The sequence below is a fragment of the Balaenoptera borealis genome, assembly GCF_965194805.1.
Source record: "Balaenoptera borealis genome assembly, chromosome: 21".
Lineage (NCBI taxonomy): Eukaryota > Metazoa > Chordata > Mammalia > Artiodactyla > Balaenopteridae > Balaenoptera > Balaenoptera borealis.
In genome coordinates, this window is record NC_138880.1 from 11,373,515 (window position 1) to 11,396,964 (window position 23,450).

At 40.2% G+C, this 23,450-nt stretch overlaps 1 protein-coding gene and 1 long non-coding RNA gene across 17 annotated transcripts in view; one reads left to right on the forward strand and one right to left on the reverse strand.

Annotated features, from left to right (window-relative positions):
- FUT10 (fucosyltransferase 10) overlaps positions 1 to 23,450 on the forward strand; it is a 284,562-nt gene that overhangs the window by 96,889 nt on the left and 164,223 nt on the right. For 6 of the 16 annotated variants that reach the window (XM_082375006.1, XM_082375005.1, XM_082375004.1 and 3 more), the window contains one exon: positions 764 to 6,709. The exons of 1 other annotated variant lie outside the window; for it this stretch is intronic. In XM_082375006.1, the coding sequence (XP_082231132.1) occupies positions 764 to 988 (225 nt within the window). In that variant the 3' untranslated portion in view covers positions 989 to 6,709. Of the gene's footprint in view, positions 1 to 763; positions 6,710 to 7,164; positions 7,229 to 8,024; positions 8,104 to 10,473; positions 11,845 to 23,450 lie in introns of those variants that run through there. 9 more of the 16 variants (XR_014239082.1, XR_014239083.1, XR_014239084.1 and 6 more) reach the window with 5 other exon arrangements.
- LOC309619691 overlaps positions 13,228 to 23,450 on the reverse strand; it is a 92,355-nt gene continuing 82,132 nt past the window's right edge. Inside the window, exon 2 of the long non-coding RNA XR_014239163.1 lies at positions 13,228 to 13,307. This is a non-coding gene — a long non-coding RNA (uncharacterized lncRNA). The remainder of the gene's footprint in view (positions 13,308 to 23,450) is intronic.

Sequence of the window (23,450 nt, forward strand, 5' to 3'; positions counted from 1 at the left end):
AGCCCACACTCAAAGGGAGGGGAATTAAGCTTCACCTCCTTGAGGGAGGAATATAAGATAATTTGTGGACATATGTTAAAACCACCACAATAATTAATAAATATGTGGGGGGAGGTATTTTGAGGCTATGCAAATACCCTTTTTCTCCTTAAAGTTGTACTTACTAATGTTAATATTCATCAATGAATTTCACCACTGCTTTTTAACTTCCAGTGTTACTGTCCAGAAATCCAAAACCATCCTAACTTCTGACCCTCAGAATTGGTCGTTTCCTCTTAGGAATGTTGTAGAATCTCTTCCTTTTTCCCTGTGTTCTAAAATTCCATAAGTGGGACCTCCCTGGTGACCCAGTGGCCAAGACTCCTCGTTCTCAATGCAGGGGGCCCGGGTTTGATCCCTAGTCAGGGAACTAGATCCCACATGCCGCAACTAAGAGCCCGTATGCCGCAACTAAGAACTGGCGCAGCCAAATAAATAAATAAATATTAAAAATAAATAAATAAAATTCCATAAGAATGTACTTTGGCACGAGACTGTTTATGTTGAATGGATTGAAGGACGGAATGAGACAAGCTATGTAACACGCCTAGCAAAGTATCTAGTGCACAGAATACTCTCAATGTTAGAGTCTTTCTCCTTCAACTGTCCAGCGCGTAACTTTGTGGACTCCATGGAGTGAAGGTACTTGCTTTAGGGAACATGAGACTTGTGTTAACTTATCTTATGTTTTTAATTCTCCCCCCTGCCCCGTCTCTCAATGCAGGGCTTACCACTCAAACGATGGAAGGCAGACATTACCCACCTGAGCTGTCCAGAGCCTACAGCGTTTGCTTTCTCACCCCTCGCCCCACGTCGGAGCTCTTTGCGAGAGATGTGGATACCAAGCTTCCAACAATCCAAGAAAGAAGCCCAAGCACTAAGGTGGCTGGTTGATAGGAATCAAAACTTTTCAACTCAAGAGTTTTGGGCCCTAGTATTCAAGGACTAATATCAAAAAGTGTCAGTTTTATTTTCTAGGTTGCCTTAATATCTGAATATAATAGCTGCTCTGTGGACGATCCACTAGGATGAGAATTAATGGCTGCCGTACTCATAGTGAGCTCTATTGAATAATAGATATGAGTTACCCCTAGGGGTCACTTCTCTTTTTTTTATACTAGAAAAGAAATATTTCTTATGAACACTGGTCACCTTCAGTGTACATGTCTGAACCCGCATCCCTGCCGCCTTGTGTGGAAATTCACCTACTGTAGAATGAGTGTTTTCCTTGCTGCAAGGAAAGAGTCCTTGCAAGGAAGGCAGAGGGTGTAGCTGTGGATTCTTACACTCACCTCACTGGCTGTATTTATTGGTATTTGGCAAGCCCAGTGTCCCGATGCTGAGCAGGAACATGAAATGCGTTAGAACTTGGCAATGAGAGATGCCATCTGTTGGTTTCCAGGAATGTGAGTGAGTAGTGAAGGCTGCGTGGGGTTGATCCGCTGTGTCCCCAGATCTAAAGAACATAGCACGTCTCTGCCTCTTCCATACTTTCAGCCACCTCTCCCGCCTTTCTTATTACCACCTTGCCCTGCGTCCTCCCCCGTTCCTCCCTGGAGCGAACGTCTTGGGAGGATGTGCCTCTTCCTTGTGTGTTTTGAGTGGTGAGTTGTTCCCTATGTTCCCTTATTCCACTGAGCAGAAAAGGACAGAGAGTCCTGTGGTTCAGGCTGGACAGCCTGTGCGTGTTGATCGCCGTGAGCAGGAAGGTGAGTGCCCTGGGGAACTCCAGTGGTGTGGAAGCGGATTTGTCTTGTCTTAGGGTGATGTGCAGCCTGCAGTGGTGGGCAGCCCTGCCAGTTTGGGAGCATTCCCTGTCATTTCTGATCCTGTCACAGAGGAGTTTCAGCTGTCTTATCTGGAGCTTCTACTGGAGCTTCTCGAAAGACAAGGAGAAAACACTGGCTCTCGTTCTCTTTCCTTGTGAGCGTGGGGAGGCTTCTAGATCACACTAAAGCCTGTTGCCACCCGACGTGTGATGGCTTTGATATTCTTTATTGTGGAAAGACGTAAGCTCCAGAGGACAGGAGGAGTCCTGGGTACTCATGTCCCTGATGTGGCATCAGGGGAAACCTGAGGAAAGCACCCTCTCGGCACCAGCTGCCTTTGTATCACAGGCCAGTGCCTTTCTGTTCCTGCCAAGGGCGATCTCTTCCTTATGTAGCTGTCTTTCTGGCTGTGCCAGAGAAATAAAGACTGAAACCAGTACATTCTTTTAGCAGCAAGAGGGGTCACATTGTTTCTTCCCTCTGACTGGGTTCTTCTCCATCCCAGCTCTGCCATTAACTAACTATGATTTTGAACAAATCTCTTAACCTCCCTGTGCCTTAGTTTTTGTACCTAAAAAGAAGTGATTGGGCTGGTCTTGGAAGTTCTTTTCTGTGTAACATTCTTTAATTATCAAAATTTAAGAAGCTTCATTTTGTAGGTGTTTTTACTAGGACAGTAACAAACTAGGTTAGAGCCACTGTGTGTTCTTCAAGGGAAGCACACTCTTCTTTAAAGGAGGAAGCATACTTATTGGGTAGTGTTGGGGATGGAAAGGAACTTATTTATCTCTCTGCTGTTTTATCTGATAATATCAAAAGGGAAAGTATTGGAAAGGCCAGATTTTAAATTGTATATTAAATGGGTTTATTTGTTTGTTTCTTTTCTTCTCTTTCTTTTTTTCCCCACTCTTAAAAAAACCCCAGGATATGATTTGTGCCTCTGATGAGACATTATCAAGTAGATTCAGTTCTCCTTCACAAATGCCTTAAGCAGATACCCCCCAGTGCTTATGTGCTGCATGTAGGTCTTTTAAAAAAATTTTTATTTAATTAATTAATTTAATTTTGGCTGCGTTGGGTCTTCATTGCTGCGTGTGGGCTTTCTCTAGTTGGGTGAGCAGGGGCTACTCTTCATTGTGGTGCGTGGGCTTCTCATTGCGGTGGCTTCTCTTGTTGTGGAGTGCGGGCTTCAGTAGTTGTGCCACGAGGGCTCAGTAGTTGTGGCACATGGGCTCAGTTGCTCTGCGGCATGTGGAATCTTCCTGGACCAGAGCTCGAACCTGTGTCCCCTGCATTGGCAGGCGGATTCTTAACCACTGCGCCACCAGGGAAGTCCCTGCATGTAGGTCTTAAACCCCAACATTTCATATGTTTTTTTGGTTCTGCTTGGTTCTTCATCACGAGTCCATCAATCAAATTCACCCTAAACTTGTATGCAGTATGTAGCCCTGAGCAAATTTAGGGAAATAAAATCATTGCTCATTTAATGTGGTATAAAAATTGTGTGGAGGAAGAGGATAAAGGAGAGGGAATTTCATGGGATTAAAAATGAGGTGTAGGGCCTTCCCTGGTGGCACAGTGATTAAGAATCCGCTTGCCAGTGCAGGGGACACGGGTTCGAGCCCTGGTTCGGGAAGATCCCACATGCCGCAGAGCAACTAAGCCCTTGGGCCACAACTACTGAGCCTGTGCTCTAGAGCCCATGAACCACAACTACTGTGCCTGCATGCCACAACTACTGAAGCCCGCGTGCCTAGAGCCCATGCTCCGCAACAAGAGAAGCCACCGCAATGAGAAGCCCGCTCACTGCAATGAAGAGTAGCCCCTGTTCGCCGCAACTAGAGAAAGCCCGTGCACAGCAACAAAGACCCAAGGCAGCCAAAAATAAATAAAATAAAATAAAGAAATTGTAAAAAATTAAAAAATAAAAATAAAAATGAGATGTATTTCAAGAAAATAAACCAAGGATTCTTTGGAACTCTTTGAGTACCCATAGATTTGATACTTTATTATTATTTTTTGCTTAACATATGTGTCTTTTGCAATAGAGTTTTCATTAATAAGATAATGCCCTCTTGTCTGTGATAATTGCTATCATGGAATGATTCTTATCTGCAAAACGGGAGCTCTGCTTTTGGAGTTCCATGGAAGGCCCTCCGTGTATTTTATCTGTGTTGACCCCATCATAAGACACCTTTCTCTTTACCTCAGTGACTCCATTTCTGAAATATGATTCAGCAAGTGTCCTACCTCACAGGCTGTTGTATGGAATGGCTCATGGCTGTGAAGGACTTCCTGCAATGCAGCTTTCTGTTTAGTGTTTCAGTACGCTTTACTTGGATTATTCTCAAAGACTGATTTTCAAAGCAGTATGATGAGGTGGGCAGAAACCTTTTCAGAAATATTGAAAAAAATGATTACTAATGTTAGTTAATAGTCTTTACTTCTTCACCTGAAAATGGAGGCAACTTTGACCTTTGATCACATAGCAAATATAATATTTCAGAACCTGAATGCTGACTGGCTTCTGTGTTGCTCTTAAGGACTGGATTCTAGCAACTCAAATATCAGTTGAGGTCATTATCATTATTAGTAACAGATTGAATGCATACAGTGTTCTATGCACTTCTCAGAAATAAAGACATAGGCAAAAATGAGCATCATTCTTTCAGGGTCAAACATTGTGTATTACACATAGGAGAATGGCTCAGTATCAATAGAACACCTTAAGGATCTAAACACAGTACAGACCTGAACTTGAAATTTGAAATACCCATTGTAATATTGTGCATTAAAAATTATTAGTAGCACATAATTCCTGCTAAAGACAACAATTCCTTAGGGGAATCCAGTGTAAAGTTAATTTTCAATGAATAATGTTGATTATCTAAAGCCAGGAGGGTATAACTCTGCATAAATGACATATGTCTTTCTTAGAATCTTCGAAGTAAACAGGATAGAAGCCCACAGGCCACGAATAAAGGTAGTCAGTTTATGTTTCAAGTACCTTTGCAATCTTGAATATTTTACAAAGAATTTCTTCGCCTTTCTTTCGGAAATTCCTTTCCTTTGTTTCCATTTTTGTTGCTGTTGTCGTTAGGTAATATCTTAGATAATAATATCTTTACCTCATAATTCTAATGTCAACATATATCTTTATTTCCTTCTGATTACAGAAATGAAAATGCTTTAGGAACTCAGAGGGAATATAGAATTATGAGCTATGACTGGAATGAGAAAGACCTGATTTTAGTCCCTACTCTTTGATGTACCATCTTTATTACCTTGGTCAAGTTATTCGACCTTTTAAAGCTCTGTCTTGTTCATGTGTCATGTTTGCTCCCTATGAGGTTGTTGTGATGATTAAGTAAGCTTGTGTTCATACTTCTCTCAGTAAATGTGAGCTGTAGTTCCAGCTATCTGTGGCCATCACCCTTTTGTTTGTGAAGACCCGGGTTGAGATTGGTTCAGGAAAAGGGAATGACTAATGATTGAACCAGGGATGGTACCCTTTTGTTCTTCGTTTAGTTGTTTCAGACATATTTATTGTTATGAGATGGGCATTGTGGTAGGCACTGAGCAGATACAAGCAGGACAATGGAGAAAGGTGTGAGGGGCATTGTGATACGCGGATGGTATTAAAACCAGGGTCAGAGGAATGCTTGAAGTGTACTCTGTCTCTCCCTTCCATGGGATTTCTGATAGAGTTTTACACAGAGTTCCCAAGAGCATAATGAAACTCAACAACCTCTTTATAGTTGCTGTGCAAACCCAAATAAACCCAGTGCAATGAACTCTGGTAAAAGCTGGATTTGAACATATAATTTAGATTTCAAGCCTAAGGAGCATCTTTTACGGCCTTTCTGTTTCTCAGTTCTCAGTCTTAGGACCAGCCTGTTCAGTGTGCCAAGAGAAAGGAGAGAAAGTCTGTAAGTCCTCACCCTGCTTACTCATTAACCAAGGATCAAAACAGGAATAAAAGAGGGGGAAACCTCTCAGGAGACAAGCCCTCTTTGCTCTCCACTTGCTATGGATGCAAGAATATGGGGTGCGTTGCATGAGAGCCCCCTTTTAAGTCATAGTAACCTCTCTGACTAGTAAACGTGACCTCATCAATATCCTGGGCCCAACCGATTAAATTAGTGACCCCGTTGGTGCTGATGGAAGGGGAATTATTAAGGACTTGGGCGGGATGCAAGGTGTGAGAAGGGGCAGGAGTGACCCTCCATGATTTTTGTCCTCTCAACGCATTGGGCTTAACAGCCAAGCCTGGGGTCAGTCAGAGGTGGACTGTATCCCCAGGAGGGTATGACCTATCATGATCAGCAGAGACCTTCTTTCACCTTCCTGGGCTTCTTCCCTGATAACTACCCTTGCTCCGTGGTATCCCCCTGGAGCCAGTGACATGAGCCGTTCAGCTCTTTGTCTCTTTAAGCTTCTGCAATGAATCAGGACTGAACGCTGATCAATGTCTCCAAGAGAATTGTGAACATTAAGTCAAAAATTTGTTCCCTATTTTATTTCCCATTGCAAACCATGACCTCATCATCCAGCTTCGCTCACCAGAGGAGGTTATACAACCAGCCCCAGTAGGCCATTAGGAATACTTGGAATTTTACTATCACAAACTCCTTAATTAAAAAAAAAAAAACTGATTGAGTAGGTAATTAAAGATTTTAGAGACTATCAATGTAGGTAGTGGGTGCCATTAATGGTTTTAAGGAAAGGGCAGTATCCCAGGAGCCTTTGGAATGAGCCTCACATAGATGGCTTCTTATGTATACAGAGTAAACGTGACTGCAGACTCATCTGATGAGTCACACTCACAGAAAAATAAAGCCAGTTTACTTAATGATGTCCTTGATGAAGTAATAAAAGTGACTCATTTTATAAAACCTTGACCTTTGAGTACATGTCTTTTTAATATTCTATGTGACAAAATGGGGCGTATATATAAAGCATGTCTGCTGCACACCAAAGCACAATGGGAATCTCAAAGAAAAGCACTGTGTGATTGTTTGAGTTGTGAGCTAAACTTTTCCCTGGAAAACCATTTTTGCTCAAAAGAGTGTCTGGCAAACTGTGGGCTGTTCAGTGATGGGTTTTTGTCAGTCATCTTCATGGAAATGTAGTGAGCCTGTCACTTTAAGAGAACCAATAGACTCTGTTGCCAATGATAAAATTTCAGCTTTCAAATGAAAATTAAAATCTTGGAAAACTAATTTCCACCACTTTGAACTTGACAACTTCCTGATTCTTGAGACTCTCCTGATGAGACTAACAAATGTTACTTTTGACATTGAATGGAAACAGAGGTGATGACGTGTAAAGGAATTTTTATTTTTATTTTTTTTAGGTAAGAAGTGGATTTATTTAGAGAGAAACACACTCCGCAGATAGAGTGTGGGCCATCGCAGAAGGTGAGAAAGGCCAGGAGTTTTTAGTTTATTAGTTTGTTTTTATAATTTGAAGGAAGGAAGAAATAGTGTTATATACTAGAGAGAGAGCATTTATTTTAAATAAATAAATTTTTAGTTTTTTTGGTTGAAGTGTTCCATAAGGGAAAATGGAGTTTCTAGTGGATATTTTTAAAATTATTGATCACTTGAAAATTGGGGTAAGGTAAAAGGTAATCAGAACTTTCCATGAAGGAAAAGAAGCCTTTGGTTTTTTTCACTAGGGAAACAAGAAAAAAATGTATTAAAGAACAAGAACATTATTTTTAAAATATTATCAAGGAAATTATCATTATTTGGGTCACTCAGAATGTCAGGCTGCCTGGAATTTATTAATTTACTCAATAATTTTTTATTGAGCACTTAATATGTGCCAGGAATTATTCTGGGCCAAGAGGCTACAATAGTGAGTGAAACTGACAAAACCCCTGCCACCATAGAGCTTACGTGTTAATTCTAGTAGGGGAATGAAAATGGAAGCGCCTTAGCAAAATACAAACCACTTCCAGGAAGGTTTTGTTTCTTTATTCTGTAAGCGCCCCTTGAGATGGAATTTACTTCCTGAATTTCTACTACTCTATTTGAAGCATGAGATGTGATATAAGTGGATTATATTGATAGGGTGTACTAAATGTGCTATATTGACAAGATGGTTAAAAGTACTGAAAGTTCAGGTTTGGAGTGAGTTGGCAAGTCTGAAAGCAAATCCTTTCTCTGTTCTTTTCATTTTTTACTCCATTGTTTTATTCCTGTTCCCCAGAAGAGGAGACATTTCTCCTGTCAACGTCATGTGATTTCCGGCAAGAATAAGAACTGACTTGGGAATGGCAATAACAATGGTGAGCTCACTGGGCAAGCCGTCCCGCTGTGTGGCTAAACTCCATCTGTTCACCTTCAGTACGGGGCTGGGGCGAGTCAATATTCACTTAGTTGCAGCACCTGAAAAAGTTTTATCTTACAAGTCGCATTCAGTCATCGTGTATATAGCTCACACACCATTAATAAGGAGACTCATTTCACCAGTGAAATAATATTATCTGCTAGTCTGAGAGAATGCAGGTCATTTAGATGAACATCTTTAGGTAGTCAAGTATAATCACAGATGTCTTCTACTTCCTGTTTTCATGGTCTAAAATCCCAACTTCAGTGTATGTCTTTAGCCTGGAGGTGATGAAGCAGAAATAAGAAAATGAAACACATCTGCTGTGACGCTCCTCTCCGTAATTTGTTTATTTTTGCAGTAACTCTAGGGATGCCATTGAAAATACATTTTGATAATCTTTTTTTTTAATTGAAGTACAGTTGGTTTGCAAAGTTGTGTTAATTTCTGCTGTACAGCAAAGTGATTAAGTTATACATATATATATTCTTTTTTATATTCTTTTCCATTATGGTTTATCACAGGATATTGAATATAGTTCCCTGTGCTATACAGTAGGACCTTTTTGTTTATCCATTCTATATATAATAGTTTGCATCTGCTTATCCCAAACTCCCAATCCATCTCTCCCCAACTCCCTCCTCCTTGGCAACCACAAGTCTGTTCTCTACATCTGTGAGTCTGTTTCTGTTTTGTAGATAGGTTCATTTGTGTCATATTTGAGATTCCACATATAAGTGGTATCATATGGTATTTGTCTTTCTCTGTCTGATTTACTTCACTTAATATGATAATCTCTAGGTCCATCCATGTTGCTGCAAATGGCATTATTTCATTCTTTTTTATGACTGAGTAGTATTCCATTGTATATATGTACCACATCTTCTTTATCCATTCATCTGTCGATTGACATTTAGGTTGCTTCCATGTCTTCGCTATCGTGAGTAGTGCTGCTGTGAACATTGGGGTGCACATATCTTTTCGAATTATGGTTTTCTCCAGATATATGCCCAGGAGTGGGAGTACTGGATCATAGGGTAGCTCTGTTTTTAGTTTTTTGAGGAACCTCCATACTGTTTTCCATAGTGGCTGCACCAACAGTGTAGGAGGGTTCCCTTGAGAAAAAATCCTTTTTGAGATAGGGAATGTGGAAGCTCATATTAAAAGAAATGTGATTTTACTTCACCTAAGATGGTAAAGCAGGACACAGTAATTATATACATAGCTTATGCAATACCATATCACTAATAAATGACAGATCCAAATTTCAAACCCAAGATTGTTTTGTTTGTTCACATTCTTTCCGCCATACTCTGTTTTCTCCCATGGGGGGAGAAAGACGTGACTGCAACTCTTTACAGTACCTCTGAAAAAAAATGTCCCTATCCCCACTGATATGGAAAAATCTAGTTCTACCCTTATAGCCTTTAAAATAGGTATGAAATTCTTTACTAGTGGAGGGGAGTTTGTGTCATGCTTATAAGTCAATTTGTTTCTTCTTCAGAAGCTTTCTCGTGATATTGGAAGTATAAGTAATTTGGTTTGTATATATTGGGAAGTGAAACACTTGGGAAAGCCCATACATTGGCCTTAAACATACTCCCATCTTTGGGAAGGTCTCAGTTTGCTGGTATTGCGCCTATTTGTTTGCAGAGCCTCATGCGATTCTGTAGACACAAGTCCTTCTTCTTCCCCATTGTGAAAGCTGGCAGAGTAAAGCTCACAAAGGACTTGTGAAGTAATGATGATGTATTTGTGTGAACAACAAGAACTCAGAAAAAAATAATGTTTGGATCTTGGAAGTGACACTCTAGTAAACCATGATCATGGTTATGGAAAACCAGCTTTAAGGGTCAAAGAAAAGAGTGTATGATGCCATTTCCTATGGCCTACTTATTATGCCCATTTCCACCCTCCCCACACAAGTCCCAGATCTAAGAAACAAAGATACCATTCATCAGGGCTGTGTTCTTTCTAATTTGATGCTTATCCAAAATTTCCTTCAGTTTTGCAATTATAGGGGATAATGTGGTTCCCCCAAATTCATATTCTGCCCCCCTCTTTTGGAAAAGCAATAACTCCAAATAAACTTCATAATAAGAGGCTTTCGCGTTTTCAAAAACTGAGGGGGAGTGCCAATGACCAGGAACAGAGGGTATGGGCAATGAAGGAGAGGTGTGGTACATGCACTTTCAGAGGAGATGGGAAAAGAGCATCAAGCTGGTGAGGCCAAATTGTACGCTGAAGCTGAGACACATGGTCCTAGTTCCAGAGAAAAGTCTTTCTACAGGTTTCTTTACAGAGGCCAACATCTCCGTTTTGATTTCAGGAAATCCCCAAACAGGAAATGAGATGTTGCAGGCTTTGGGCTTTGGGGACAGACTCACGAGAGAGATACATTTCAACAGCCTAAAAATTGCTCTTCTTGGCTTCTGAGGACATGCAGCCGAGCCAAGGTGAACCCCCCTTCCTCCTTCTGTGTGCAGCTGGCTCGGGTGCCCAGCGTGTCACCGCCCATCACCCCAGAACCGGTGTTTCCTAAACACAGCCACATTCCTCCCCTCGACACAGGACCTCTGCTCACGTTGCACCAGCCTGTAACAAACTAGAGGGTCATTCACGCAGGGCATGGAGAACAAGGAGAAAACAGCCCCTAATCTTGTGTGGACTGGGGAGAATCTGTTTTGGCAGGCACAGGACGGGGACTGCTGTAGAGCTCAGGGTTGAAACAGTCTGATCTCAGCGCTGGCAGCCTCTGCACTGACCTTGGAAAAGACCTTGTATCAACCTGATCAGAACCTCCAGACAAAACACGTGTGTTCAGCCAAACATTTGAATGTTTCCGACGTTCGCCTGTTCTCCATCACCTAGAGACAGTCTTCATTGGGCTGGACTTCGATTTGGCCCTCAGAAAAGCTGTTGAGAAGGGGTCCCTCTCTACTCCCTTTCCCTCCTTTTCCAACACCCCCATAAACAAATTATGGGGACATGATTGGGCAATACAGGTATATCAAGCTCTCGTCCGATCTGCATATTACCTGGAATACAGTGGAGGTGGATTTGGGTTAATTTGGAGAGGACTGGAAAGTGACACCAAGACAGGGACCTTGAATGTGTCACCAGGATTTACAGATCTTTCACAATGCTGTTCTTTGCATATGTGCTTGCTGCTTCCCAATGAAACAGACAACTTGGTTTTGGGCAGTGCCCAGCTTCCCTCATGTCTTGTGTTTACATGTGTCACATATTTCTGCAGGGCACTGCCCACTGGGATAACAGATTAATCTGAGGTACTCATTAATTGTTTGATGTCTGTTATATGGGAGGATAGGATGGTTCCAGGGTAAATATAATTTGAGAATAGCCAGGGGTGAGTGACAGCATTGCTGTTTTCTCATCTCCCATGGACTTCAGACCTTCCAAGTGAGCTTGGCAATTACCTAAAAAGAAAGGAGTGACGTGGTTTTACCCAATGGGGGCTTTCATTGTCCATTTGGGTCCCTTCGTTTACTGCATCTCAAAGAAACCATGACAACGATATTTGTCTCTATTTCCTCTCCCCTCGATGCTTCTGGCTCCATCTGTTCAATACTCACCAAGGAAGTCAACACTTGGTCTCTTTTCTTATTATAAACAAAAGTACACTTATGTGAGTTCATTTTTGTAAGAAACATAAAAGAAAATAAAAATGGAAAGGTTGTGTTTGGCTTGATAAATTGTTCAATACCTTCTCTACACCTCCTCTTTCTTAATTTTCACTGACTCGTGACATTTCGTTTATTTGATTTGTCAGAAAGTGCCTGTGCAATGTCCAGAGATGTGTCATCCCAGGAAAACGAAACAAAACCAAAACCCCTGCTTTGTAGGTAGATATCTGTGTGATGAAAAAAATGTCTCCTCTGTTTTCAGTCATGGTGGTGCACGTCTAGATCTAACCGTATTCCTTTCACTTCCAAAACCTCAGATAGTGGAAGGTGGGTTTGTCTTCTAAAGCTTTCTGCAAGCTCTTAGGGTCACGTGGCTCTTTGATGAGCCCTGCACAAGAAAGCAGTAACTAAGAGGAGGAAATATATGGCTCGACTCCAGTGGGACACCAGTGGGACCTCTTTTTTGTGGTGTAGGGTGTCCTTTTACATTTGAGTCCCACTGATGAAGTAGTCCAGGACAGAGGCTCAGGGGTCCTGGCTTGGAACTAGTGTTGCCTTTGCTATTAACTACCTTTGTGACCTTGAGCAAAGCATTTTACCTCAGTACGAATCCCAGTTCCTTCATATGTAAAATGAAGTAGAACTAGATGACGTATAAGCCCCCAAAGAGCTTTTTTATTTTTTTTTTAAATATTTATTTGGCTGCGCCAGGTCTTAGTTGTGGCACGCGGGATCTTCGTTGCTTCGTGTACGATCTTCAGTTGCGGCATGCGGGATCTAGTTCCCTGACCAGGTATCGAACTCGGGCTCCCTGCATTGGGAACGTGGAGTCTTAGCCACCAGGCCACCAGGGAAGTCCCCCGCAAAGAGCTGTAAGATGGTACTATTCTGTTTCACGGCTAAACACTAAACACTAGCTGGTGATTTTGCGAGTTTTCCTCTCCTACCCCTGCGATACAGTTTTCGCCTCCATCCTCTTCTTATTTCACTCTATAACTTTTCTCATCTCTCTTGTCCACTTCGCATTTTCAACTATCATTCGTATACTTAAGACAAAACCTCTTAAAAAATGAACTTTTACTGCATTATAATCACATAAACTACAGTGTACCCATTTCAAGTTCAGTAAGTTTTTTTCAGATGTATACAGCTGTGTATACTCCACCACAGTCAAGATGTAGAACATGTACATCACCCCAGTAAGACCCCTTGTTCCCCTTTCTAGTCAGTACTCCCCCATTCCTGGCCCTAGACAATCACTGATCTGTCTTCTGACACCAAACATTTTTTCTCCTCAAAGCCACGCTTCTAATCATGATCAAAGTGTATGTTCAACTACCCACTGGGACACTTGAGTTAGATTCAACCCAGGCCCCTTGACCTTAACGAGATGGAAATCGAGATCTTTCCCCATAGATGGGTCTGTCAAATCTCCAAAACTACACAACCGGGCATCCTCTCTGTTCCTTCCTTGCCTTCTCTCTCCATGTTAACCCATCCCATTTAGCAATCTACTCTTTTTTTTTTTTTTTTTTTTTTTAATTTATTTATTTTGGGCTGTGTTGGGTCTTCGTTTCTGTGCGTGGGCTTTCCCAAGTTGTGGCAAGTGGGGGCCACTCTTCATCGCGGTGCGCGGGCCTCTCACTGTCGCGGCCTCTCTTGTTGCGGAGCACAAGCTCCAGACGCGCGGGCTCAGTAGTTGTGGCTCACGGGCCTAGTTGCTCCGTGGCATGTGGGATCTTCCCAGACCAGGGCTCGAACCCGTGTCCCCTGCATTGGCAGGCAGATTCTCAACCACTGCGCCACCAGGGAAGCCCAGCAATCTACTCTTTTAACATATTCACATCAGTCCCTTCCTTCTGCCACCGTTTTGTGTAGGACCTCACCAACCACAATCTAGTCCCACCAAGTTCAGGAGCGCTGTGGGTCTCTTCCAAGGTCACGCCCCACATCCTTCCACCTCACAGCTCAATGACCTTTGCATAGCCTTTCCCCAGTTTATTTACATGGTGTCGACTTTGTAGTCTGCACACTTTGGGACCTTTCTGTCAACAAAAACCTTCCTCTTGTAAATGAGACACTCCCTAGCTTAATATCCTTTAATAGCCACACATTCCCTCTGGGATAAAGACTCTTCTGAAACAGCCCTTCCCTGACTTTCTAAGCTCACCTCTTACATCTTCCCCGTTTATTAGCATTCCCCTGTGCTCTGCTGTACCAAACTAACTGTATGTTGCCTGAACACTCCATGCTTTCTTCAGACCTCTGCATCTTTGTATACACTTTTATTTCCTCTGCTCAGAATATCAGTTTGATGAACCCCTATTTATGCTTCAAGACTCAGCTCAAATGATTTCCTCAGTGAAGCCTTCCCTAGTACCCTCAAAGACTATTACTATTTTCTTTTCCTTCATTACATGTTGTATATTTCTCCTTTGTAATCACCAAGATTATACTCCAGTGTAGAGGAGGAAACAGGACAACTCATTCCCCAAATGGTCTTGACAGTTGACAGGGTAAGCTCGTGTGTACATACTTACATGTGTGCACAGCCCCATACCCACAGGGAACGAGGAAGAACACATTGAAGGGTTTTTGACTTTTGGGTCTACCTTCTAGCTCATTTAAGAGTTTCAATGAAGAGGTAGGCTTTGGGAGTCTCTCCTGCCACAGTTCATTAACTTCTCCTTCTCTGGTCTGTCTCAGCTGGTCTGAGACTTAGCACGTTTACTTTTTGTTGCCCACTCAGGGTCTGCTTCTCTCTGCAGGTGAGTCTCCTCTCACTGCTAAGCCCTCTGCTGGATGCCACCCCAGGTGGAGGGAAGGAGGCTTCCCCGATATTCTGGACGATGTAGCGTCTGCAATCCCATAGGCGTGTCCTGTAGATTGTCCTGCTAAAATACCATCTGTCTCCTGTTCCCTCCTCTCATCCTTGTCTGGTGTGCACCTGAGATCAGGAGGAGAAAAGGGAGATGGGAAAAACCGATCCTGCAATGTCTCTAAAAGGACTTACTATAGCCACTTTAATGATCTGTTTACATGTTTGTCTCCTGCAGACTAAGTATCTTGAAGGTCAGATGGTGTTTTTTGTTTCTATTTTTGTATATATCCCTAGTGCCCAGCAAAATCGATGAATGAATGAATCTCATTTATGAATTTGAATCCTACCTATACACACTTATATTATCCAAGTTAATGATTTATAAGTAGCATGTTCTACCTTAATTGAAAACTTGTTCATGAGTGAGTTAAATAAAATATGGACATCTACAAATACGTTTGAATTTAAAACATTTTCTGTTTAAAATTCGCCATAAACCTAGGCAGTATTTTCATGTGCTGGTACTTCTAATTCAAGACATTACCCTTTAAAATAGAAATTAAAGCCAAGCCTAGGTAATTAATTTGGATAATTAATCTGCCAAGTCTTACTGCCGGTGGTAAACATGTAGATATAATATATAGAAATAAGCCATATTTGGAGAATCAAGCGTATATTAAAAGAGAAGACAATAACCAATCAGAGAAAATGCAGCCAAATAGCGTACACATTTTTCTTTACCACGTTTAAAAGAGGAAGCTGAGTGCCAGTTCAGAGTGCTGATTGCAGAGATCAAGGTGGGGCTCCTTGTTTTCCTCAGGGGGTGGAAAAGCCTGGATGGGTTCTCTTGTTTCTGTACAGTTGGTGACAGGCCCAGGAGAAGGAACACCTGGAAATCAGCTGGCTTTTGATACATGTTTGTTGAAGAATAGGTTGTATTGCTAAGTGTCAGAAAGTTGGGTAAAGCATTCAAGAAGTCCTTTGGAAATATATACACGCTTGAAATGCCAACGATGTACTGTGGTTTCAGATTTTATGGAGAGATCATACTCCCCTACCAGGGGCTAAAATCTCTTGGAAGTTTTCTCTGACTAAGCTCCCTCAAAATGACCTTTGCTTGCTTCGAGTAACTGTAACATTATGTGGGCTGTCTATATTCTCTGTGTTTATATAATGTGTGTCTATATGTTGCCTTAGGATATTCCCAAGTTGTAGCTCATCTACTAGATTATCTTGTCCTAGGGGTTCATTCATGTCTTTGCATTCGCTATAGCTCGATATAAATCTACTATGTTCCAAACATTTTTACCTGTGGCTGTCATGTGATTCGAGTCCCAAAACAACTTTGTAAAGTGAAAGTAGTATTACTCTGATTTTTGCAGATGGGAAAACAGATTCAGTGTGTCAAGTAACTTATCCAAATTTACAGCAAGTAAATAGCTGAGTCCAGGTATAGATCCAAGTTCATGACCATTCTGCAATATACTTTTTAAAGAAACAGAATTGTTCCAAAGCATGTACTTAGAGATCCCTTAGCTGACAAAAGAAAATGGACAAGCGGCACTTTTTTGGTCATGGAATTGGTATATTCTTCATGTCATCTGAATGTTATGTCTGTTCCATGTTGGTCATTTGTGCAGTGTATAATCCAAGGCTCTGCTTTTAATTGGTGATTAAGAGAGATGGGTTTGTTGGTTTGACACTGTGAACCAAACTCTCAGATGGCAGAACATGATGGGCCTCTATTGATCTAGAAGTTTATCCAAAACAATAAGGTGAGTACTCCAGAGAGGAAATTTAGCTCACTATTAGGCATTTTGAGTGCCTCTCACAGTTTTCTCTTTTTCTTTCCCTTGCACTGAGTGGTAGGCTATTATTTAAAAATGTATTAAATACCAAGTTCTGTAATTGCCTGATTACTATCATCTTTCCTCTTTTCACTCCCCACTGTTCCCCCTGCCATCAGGATGACACTTCCTTCAGGCACTCACATATTTCATCCCTCAAAAATGGAGTATAAAAACACATGAAAATATACCACACATGGTGATTGTCAGAAGAAAATCACCCAGAACCTTGATCTCAGACTTATCTTTCAAGTGATATAAATCCAATTTATCTCACTCTCAAGTTTCTTTGAATTTTAGTGTCTCAATCACCCTATGGTAACATTGCTCTCCAGAGTAATTGAATAAAAAGATGAAATTACTCCACATACATTTTTAACTGCACCTCTTTCGATAAAATAGGTTGATGTCAGAAGAGTCTTCTTTCCTGAATCAATGGCAAATATGTTTTTAATACAAACTATATTAGTCCAGAAGAAATCTGTTGGTGCAACAGAATACTCAAGAAAAAGATACTCTTTTGGCTAAATTATGAGTCCCAATTGCATTAGACAATTTCACATTTCACATTAAATCTTTATTTCGATGCTTCTTATTTTTCAGCTCTGTTTATTCCTGGGGCCCATATAGGGTGTCAAAGACATAAAAATATCATAAAACCAGACCATAAATGAAATTAATTTTAGGTGCAAAGTAACTTACCTATGTATGGAAGTAAATTCTACTGATCACTTTTACTGAGCAAGGGATTTGCATATTGTCTCGGGGATAATTTGGTAACTGCTATCTTGGGTTGTTTTCTGTCCTTCTGATGTGTGTCTGTAGTCTCTAAAACATCTTAGATTTTAGCTGGAACGTCCACTCTGGGGGCTCTGAAGCAGAGCTCATCTGCTTTTCTGCTTCACAACCTTCATCTGTGTTTTTGTTTTGCCTCTGCCAGTGAAGGAAAAAGGTCAGGGCATTAACCTCTCCCTCCATTAGAAGGATGCATTTCTGCTTTCATCCGATTAGCTGCTGTAATTTGAAGCTTTCGGTGCCTGCAGATAAGGTGGGAGGCTGGCAGCAGTAAGGGCCATGGGAGGCTTTCAGAAGGCACACTGAGAGCTGTTATCATGAGTTTCACTCAAAAGATCAAATGTCAGGCCTGCTTACCCCAGCCTGATCCTCAAATTCTTGCATATTCATTAACCGTCACTACGTAGTTACTTGGGGAGGTTGTAGCGAGGCTTCAGACAGAGTTTCTGTAAGTCTCGAGGCACATGGAACCAAAGCAGCCAGTAATGAGTTCAGATCTCTTAGCACAGCTTGTTCTCAGGGGCAAAGGGTTTAAGTAGCTGTCTTCTTTCCCTCTTTTAAAACATAAAAGTCAAAATCTGAAAATCTTAACTTGATTCCATTTATTCATGGAGTTTAGTGATCTCTTTGATATTAGCAGGGCAAAGGAGCTAACAGGGAAGATGGAACCTGCTATTTCTGGAAGCCTGAAAAGACCTCTGTAAATTCCCAGCACGATGTGGTGATGATTTTCATAGGCAAAGGGCTTGAAGGTACCAGCATCACATTTTTACATCTCTCTACTCTACCACTTCCCAAAATATGAGAGAAGAACACTTGTACTTCTTAAAATAAGGCCAGATAGTCTCTGAGAACTTTAGCCTGACTAGCAAGATGATGAATATGAAAGAGATTCTGTTTCAAATTTTTGGCGTTGGATATTTTCTTTTCTAGAATGCTCTCCCCTTTTTCCTAGGACAATTCCAGCATCAAGAAGCTGTTTGTGAGAAATAACCACAGAAGTAAAATCCCTTCCACACAAAGAGAAAACTCATGGACTTGAAATATCTAGTCAGTTACTACTGGAAGCAAGGCTGGACTTGGTAAAATGGAGAGGTCAGATAATAAACTTGGGGTCTGGCTCTCTCTTATTTTACTTCTTTGGTTTCCACATCAGTAAAATAAAAGAGTTATCTACTTGGTAATTGCTAATACCTATTCTGGTTTTAGTATTCTATGATTGGTGAGGCAACATATTTCAATTTACAACTGGCAAATATTAAGCTTGTATATTGCCATTCTTACTGGTTATATTCATGGCAGACAACGCTAATTAATTGTGAAAGCTTTTCCTGCCAACCTTGGAATTCCAAGGCCTTAGAATCCTTTTCATCACAGAATTGCAAGCATCCATTATCCATCAGATGAAGACAAAACTTACATGCCATTCCAGATATAATGAACAGAGAGATGGTGACAAGGCAGGGGACTGTACAGAGATCTTGTCCTGTGTCTGCTTTTATACATCTGTGTAACTCTCGAGAAGGCAATTCAATATTTTAAAATTAAATTTGATATAGGTTTTTGTGTGAAAATAAGTTTTTATTTCCCTGGGATAAATGCCCAGAAGTGCAATTTTTGGGTCATATGGTAATTGCATATTTAGTTTTTAAAGAAATTGGCAAACTGTTTTTCAGAGTGGCTGTAACATTCCTGTCAAATACATATGAGTGATCCAGTTTTTCTGCATCTAGTGTTCTCACTATTTTTAATTTTCACCGTCTTGATAGGGGTGTAGCGATATCTCATGGTGGTCTTAATTTGCTTATTCCCCTAATAGGTAATAATCTTTTCATGGGCTGAACATCTTTTCATGGGCTTTTTTTGCCACCTCTATATCTTTTTCTATGAAATGTCTCTTCGTGTCTTTAGCCCATATTCTAATTGAATTGCTTCCCTTTTTATTGCTGAGTTTTGAGAGTTTTAAAATATATTCTAGATACTAGTCCTTTGTTGGGTAAGTAGTTTGCAAACATTTTCTCCCACTCTGTAGCTTGTCTTTTCACCCTTTTAAAAAGATCTTTTGCAAAGCAGAAGTTTTTTATTTTGAATTTATCATTTTATGACTTTAATTTTAATTATAATTAATTCCTTTTATGATCTGTGTTTTGGTGTTAAGTCTGAGAACTCTTTGCCTAGCCCCTAGATCTCAAAGATTTTCTCTTGTTATTTCCTAAAAATTTTTTAGTTTTACATTTGATATTTAAGTTTGTGATCTATTTTAAGTTAATTTTTATATAAGGTATAAGACTTAGCTCGAGGGTCTTTTTTATTTTTTTTTTGCCTGTGGATATCCTGTTGCTCCAGTGCCATTTGTTAAAAAGGCTATCTTTCCTCCTTTGCACCTTTGTCAAAAGCCAGTTGGGCATATTTGTGTGAGTTTATTTCTGGATTATCTATCCTGTTTTATTGATCTATGTGTTTATTCCTCCACTAGTACCATACAGTCTTTAGTACTGTAGCTATATAATAAGTCCTGAAATGAGTAGAATGATTCTTCCCACTTTATTCCTCTTTTTCAAAATTGTTTTAGTTCTAGTTCCTTTGCATTTTCATATAAATTTTAGAATATTCTTGTCTATATTTTTTTAAAAACTTGCTGACATTTTTGCTAGGAATTGCATTAAAACTGTATATCAATTTGGAGAAAATTGACATTTTTATTGTATTCAGTCTTCTAATCCATCAATATGGCATTTCTCTCCATTTATTAAGATGTTTGATTTCTTTCTTCAGTTTTGTGTAGTTTATAGCATATAAGTCTGGAACATGTTTTGTTATATTTACCCCTATGTATTGTTTATAAGTGGTATCATATTTTTAATTTTTGGTGTCCATATGTTCACTGCTACTGTAGAGAAATATAATTGATTTTTGTATATTTATCTTGCTGAACTCACTTATTAGTTCCCAGAATTTATTTTGGGTTCCTTGGGATTTTCTGTGTAGACAATCATTATGTCATCTGTAAATAGAGACAATTTTATCTCTTCCTTTCTGATCTCTATGTCTTCTTTTTCCTTTTCATGCCTGATTGCATTGATTAGAACTTCTAGCACTATGTTGAATAAGAGCTATGAGAGTGGATATTCTTGTTTGTTCCTGATCTCAGGGAGAAAACATTCAATATTTAACCATTAAGTATAATGTTAGTTGTAGGTTTTTTGTAGGTGCACTTTATCAAGTTGAGGAAGTTCACCTTATTTCCTATTTTTCCAAATTTAAAAAAAATTTAAAAGTCATGAATGGGTATTGAAACTTACCAAATGCTTTTTCTGCATTGATTGATATGATCATGTCATATTTTTTAGCCTGCTAGTATGGTGGATTACATTGATTTTTTAAAATATTGAACTATTCTTGCATCCCTGGATTATACTCCACTTGGTCATACCATATAATTTAAAAAATACATTTATGGATTCTATATACTAATATTTCATTAAGGGATTTTGTGTTTACATTCATGAGGGATATTGGCTGTAGTTGTATTTTTTTCTTTTGTGCTTTGTCTGGTTTGGTATCACAGTAATACCTGTTTCACAAAAAGGAATCAGGGAGTATTTCCTCCTCTTCGATTTGCTGGAAGAGATTATGCTCCAGGAGTCTGCCCTCTCCCCCTTCTTTCCCTTTTGGCAACCTTGTCGTTGCCTCAGCCCCCTGCCTTGTCCCTTCCATGTCCCTGCTAAAGTCCACTGTTGAGTAGAGCAACTTGTCTTAGTTCTTTCCCCACATCAGGAGTAGTTCTATATTCCACTGTGATTTCCATGACTTCATTTGCCATTTTTTTGTTGACCTGGTCAAGAGCTGGCATAGACCTTTCTTAGGTCTCAAGTCCTAGAGTAGCCTCCAATCTCCCTGAATCCTTTTCTATGTTATCCTCAAACCTCCCCATACCAAAGACCCAGTGGTGTTGGTAGAACTGGCTCTTACTGGCTCATGAGAACCAGCTGTCAAATTTTTAGGAATGTTGTGAGCTGGTTGTTAAAAACAGTCACTATTAAAAATTAAATTATACAATATTGCAATTAAATAAACGGTTTAAAAACAAAGGTTAAAAACACTCAAAACTTCACTGCTTCTTGATTATTTTACTACAGGTTTCTATTACCTGTACTCTTGAAGTTATTTACTTCTATTTTACCTGCATGGTAGACATACTATAGAATTGTGTGCTCCTGCACATCTTCCCAACTTCACAGTCAGTGATGCCACCTCAGTAGCTTGAAACTGGTCTTGGTGGGAGTATTTATAACATGGAAGCTGGAAAATGCCACAGGTCAGGTCTGGATTTATTGTTTTGTTGATCAACTAGACTTAAGAAAATGATGGAGAAGTGCTATTAATGCAGATTAAACTTAAAATTGTGTCATGTCATTACCTGTTACATTATAAATAGTCCCCAAATTGAAGAAGGAGTCTTCCAGTATTCAAAACTGTCGCCCAGTTTCACAAAGAAGTCGTTCTCATGTCATTGAGTAACGAGTGATGTCCTAACGTATGTTTGTGTTGTTTCATTGTTTTATTCATTAACGTAAACAAAAATACCAACCAACGTTCATGTCAGAACTACATTCATGCCATCAATGACATGAATGGAGTTTTGGGAAATTGCATACTAAACAAGCATTTTTTCAGAGACTATTTTTGTCAAAACATTGTCGAATTGCAGTTATGAATTAGCAACCGATACGAGTTTGGCAAAATAAGAGAAAGTATTCTGTGAGAATCAATTTCTATTCAGAATTGACAACAAAACCTGTTCTTGTTATTGATAAATCATGTGCTGCATATCCTTTATATGAGTAAAATTTATAATATATGTATTTACTCACGTATTTTTTTCCTGGAGAGCCAGTCGTTGAACTTTTATCAGCATACTACTGTGCAGACCTTACTCTTTATCAAGGTATTTCTGACGTTTTATTTTAAAGGGTCCTTTCACAACCAGAAGTTGCACTTCCGTTAAAGCTATGTGTGAAAAAGTTTGCTCACTTGACTCAATTATTCTCAAAGCCTTAACATGTAATCCACCAATCCACCAGCAGGTGTCACTGTGGTGTAGGGTCACAGTCAGAAGGACTCCAGTTTTGAGCTTCCTAGAGAAGCGTTGTTGGAGTTGAACTGCTTCCAATTAAGTTACACACTGAACATCTCCTCAAGTCTCTTTACAGAAAGACATGTCACACCCAGGTTCTCTGAAAGCAGGCAGCACAGTAACTGAGGCATAATCTGCTGGTTCTGTTTGCTTGCTTGTTTTGCATTTTTAACACTGCTATTACATATATGTTCAGAAAGCCCCAAATACCTTCTGTTTAGCTCTAGAGCTGTATATGGCTTGCTGTTCAAAGTGTGGTTCACGGACCAGCATCCCAAGCATTACCTGGGAGCATGTTAGAAATGCAGCATCTCAGACCCTGCCCCAGACCTACTGAACAAGAATCTGCATTTTATTAATGTCACCAGGGATCCTAATGCACATTCAAGTGAGTGTGAGAAGCACTAGTGTAAATGACCCATACGTTGGCAGTTACTGTGAAGCTAAGAGCAAGGTGGAAACATAACTTTCAGCTTCATTGGTCAAGAAAATAAAGTTAGTGGGCAAGAGAGCAATATTTCCCAAGAGAGACATTTGATATTTTCCTTTGTGCGTGTTAGATTGCCTATCCTTATTCTTTTTCTTTCTTTTTAAAAAATTGTTGGACAGAGGGAGCTTTCTGTATTTTTTTCTGCACAACCTGGCCTCCGCTAACTTCCCCAGTGTTATCTCTCGCCACCTCCCTTCCACACTCTGTATTTCAGCCACGCTAAATTACCTGCCAATGTGACCTTCTTAAAACTCCCATCTGATAAATTTCTCCACGCTTAAGGTGGCTTCCTGAAGCTCTTAGGATAGAGACCAACATCTCTGCCATGTTTTACAAGGGCTCCTAAGATCCAGCCCTGTCACGCTTTGTGGTCTCCCTCCTCAGCACCTCTCTCCTCCTCAGACTCACTGTTTAGCCTCAAGTGCTCTCTCTCTCTCTCTCTCTCTCTCTATCCTGAGACTTGGTCCATTCTGTTTCCTCTCCCTGGAATGCTCTACCTGCTACCCCAACTCATCTATTGCTTGACTGATACTTTCTTTAAAGAACTTGGGAAGCCTTTTGTAAATCCC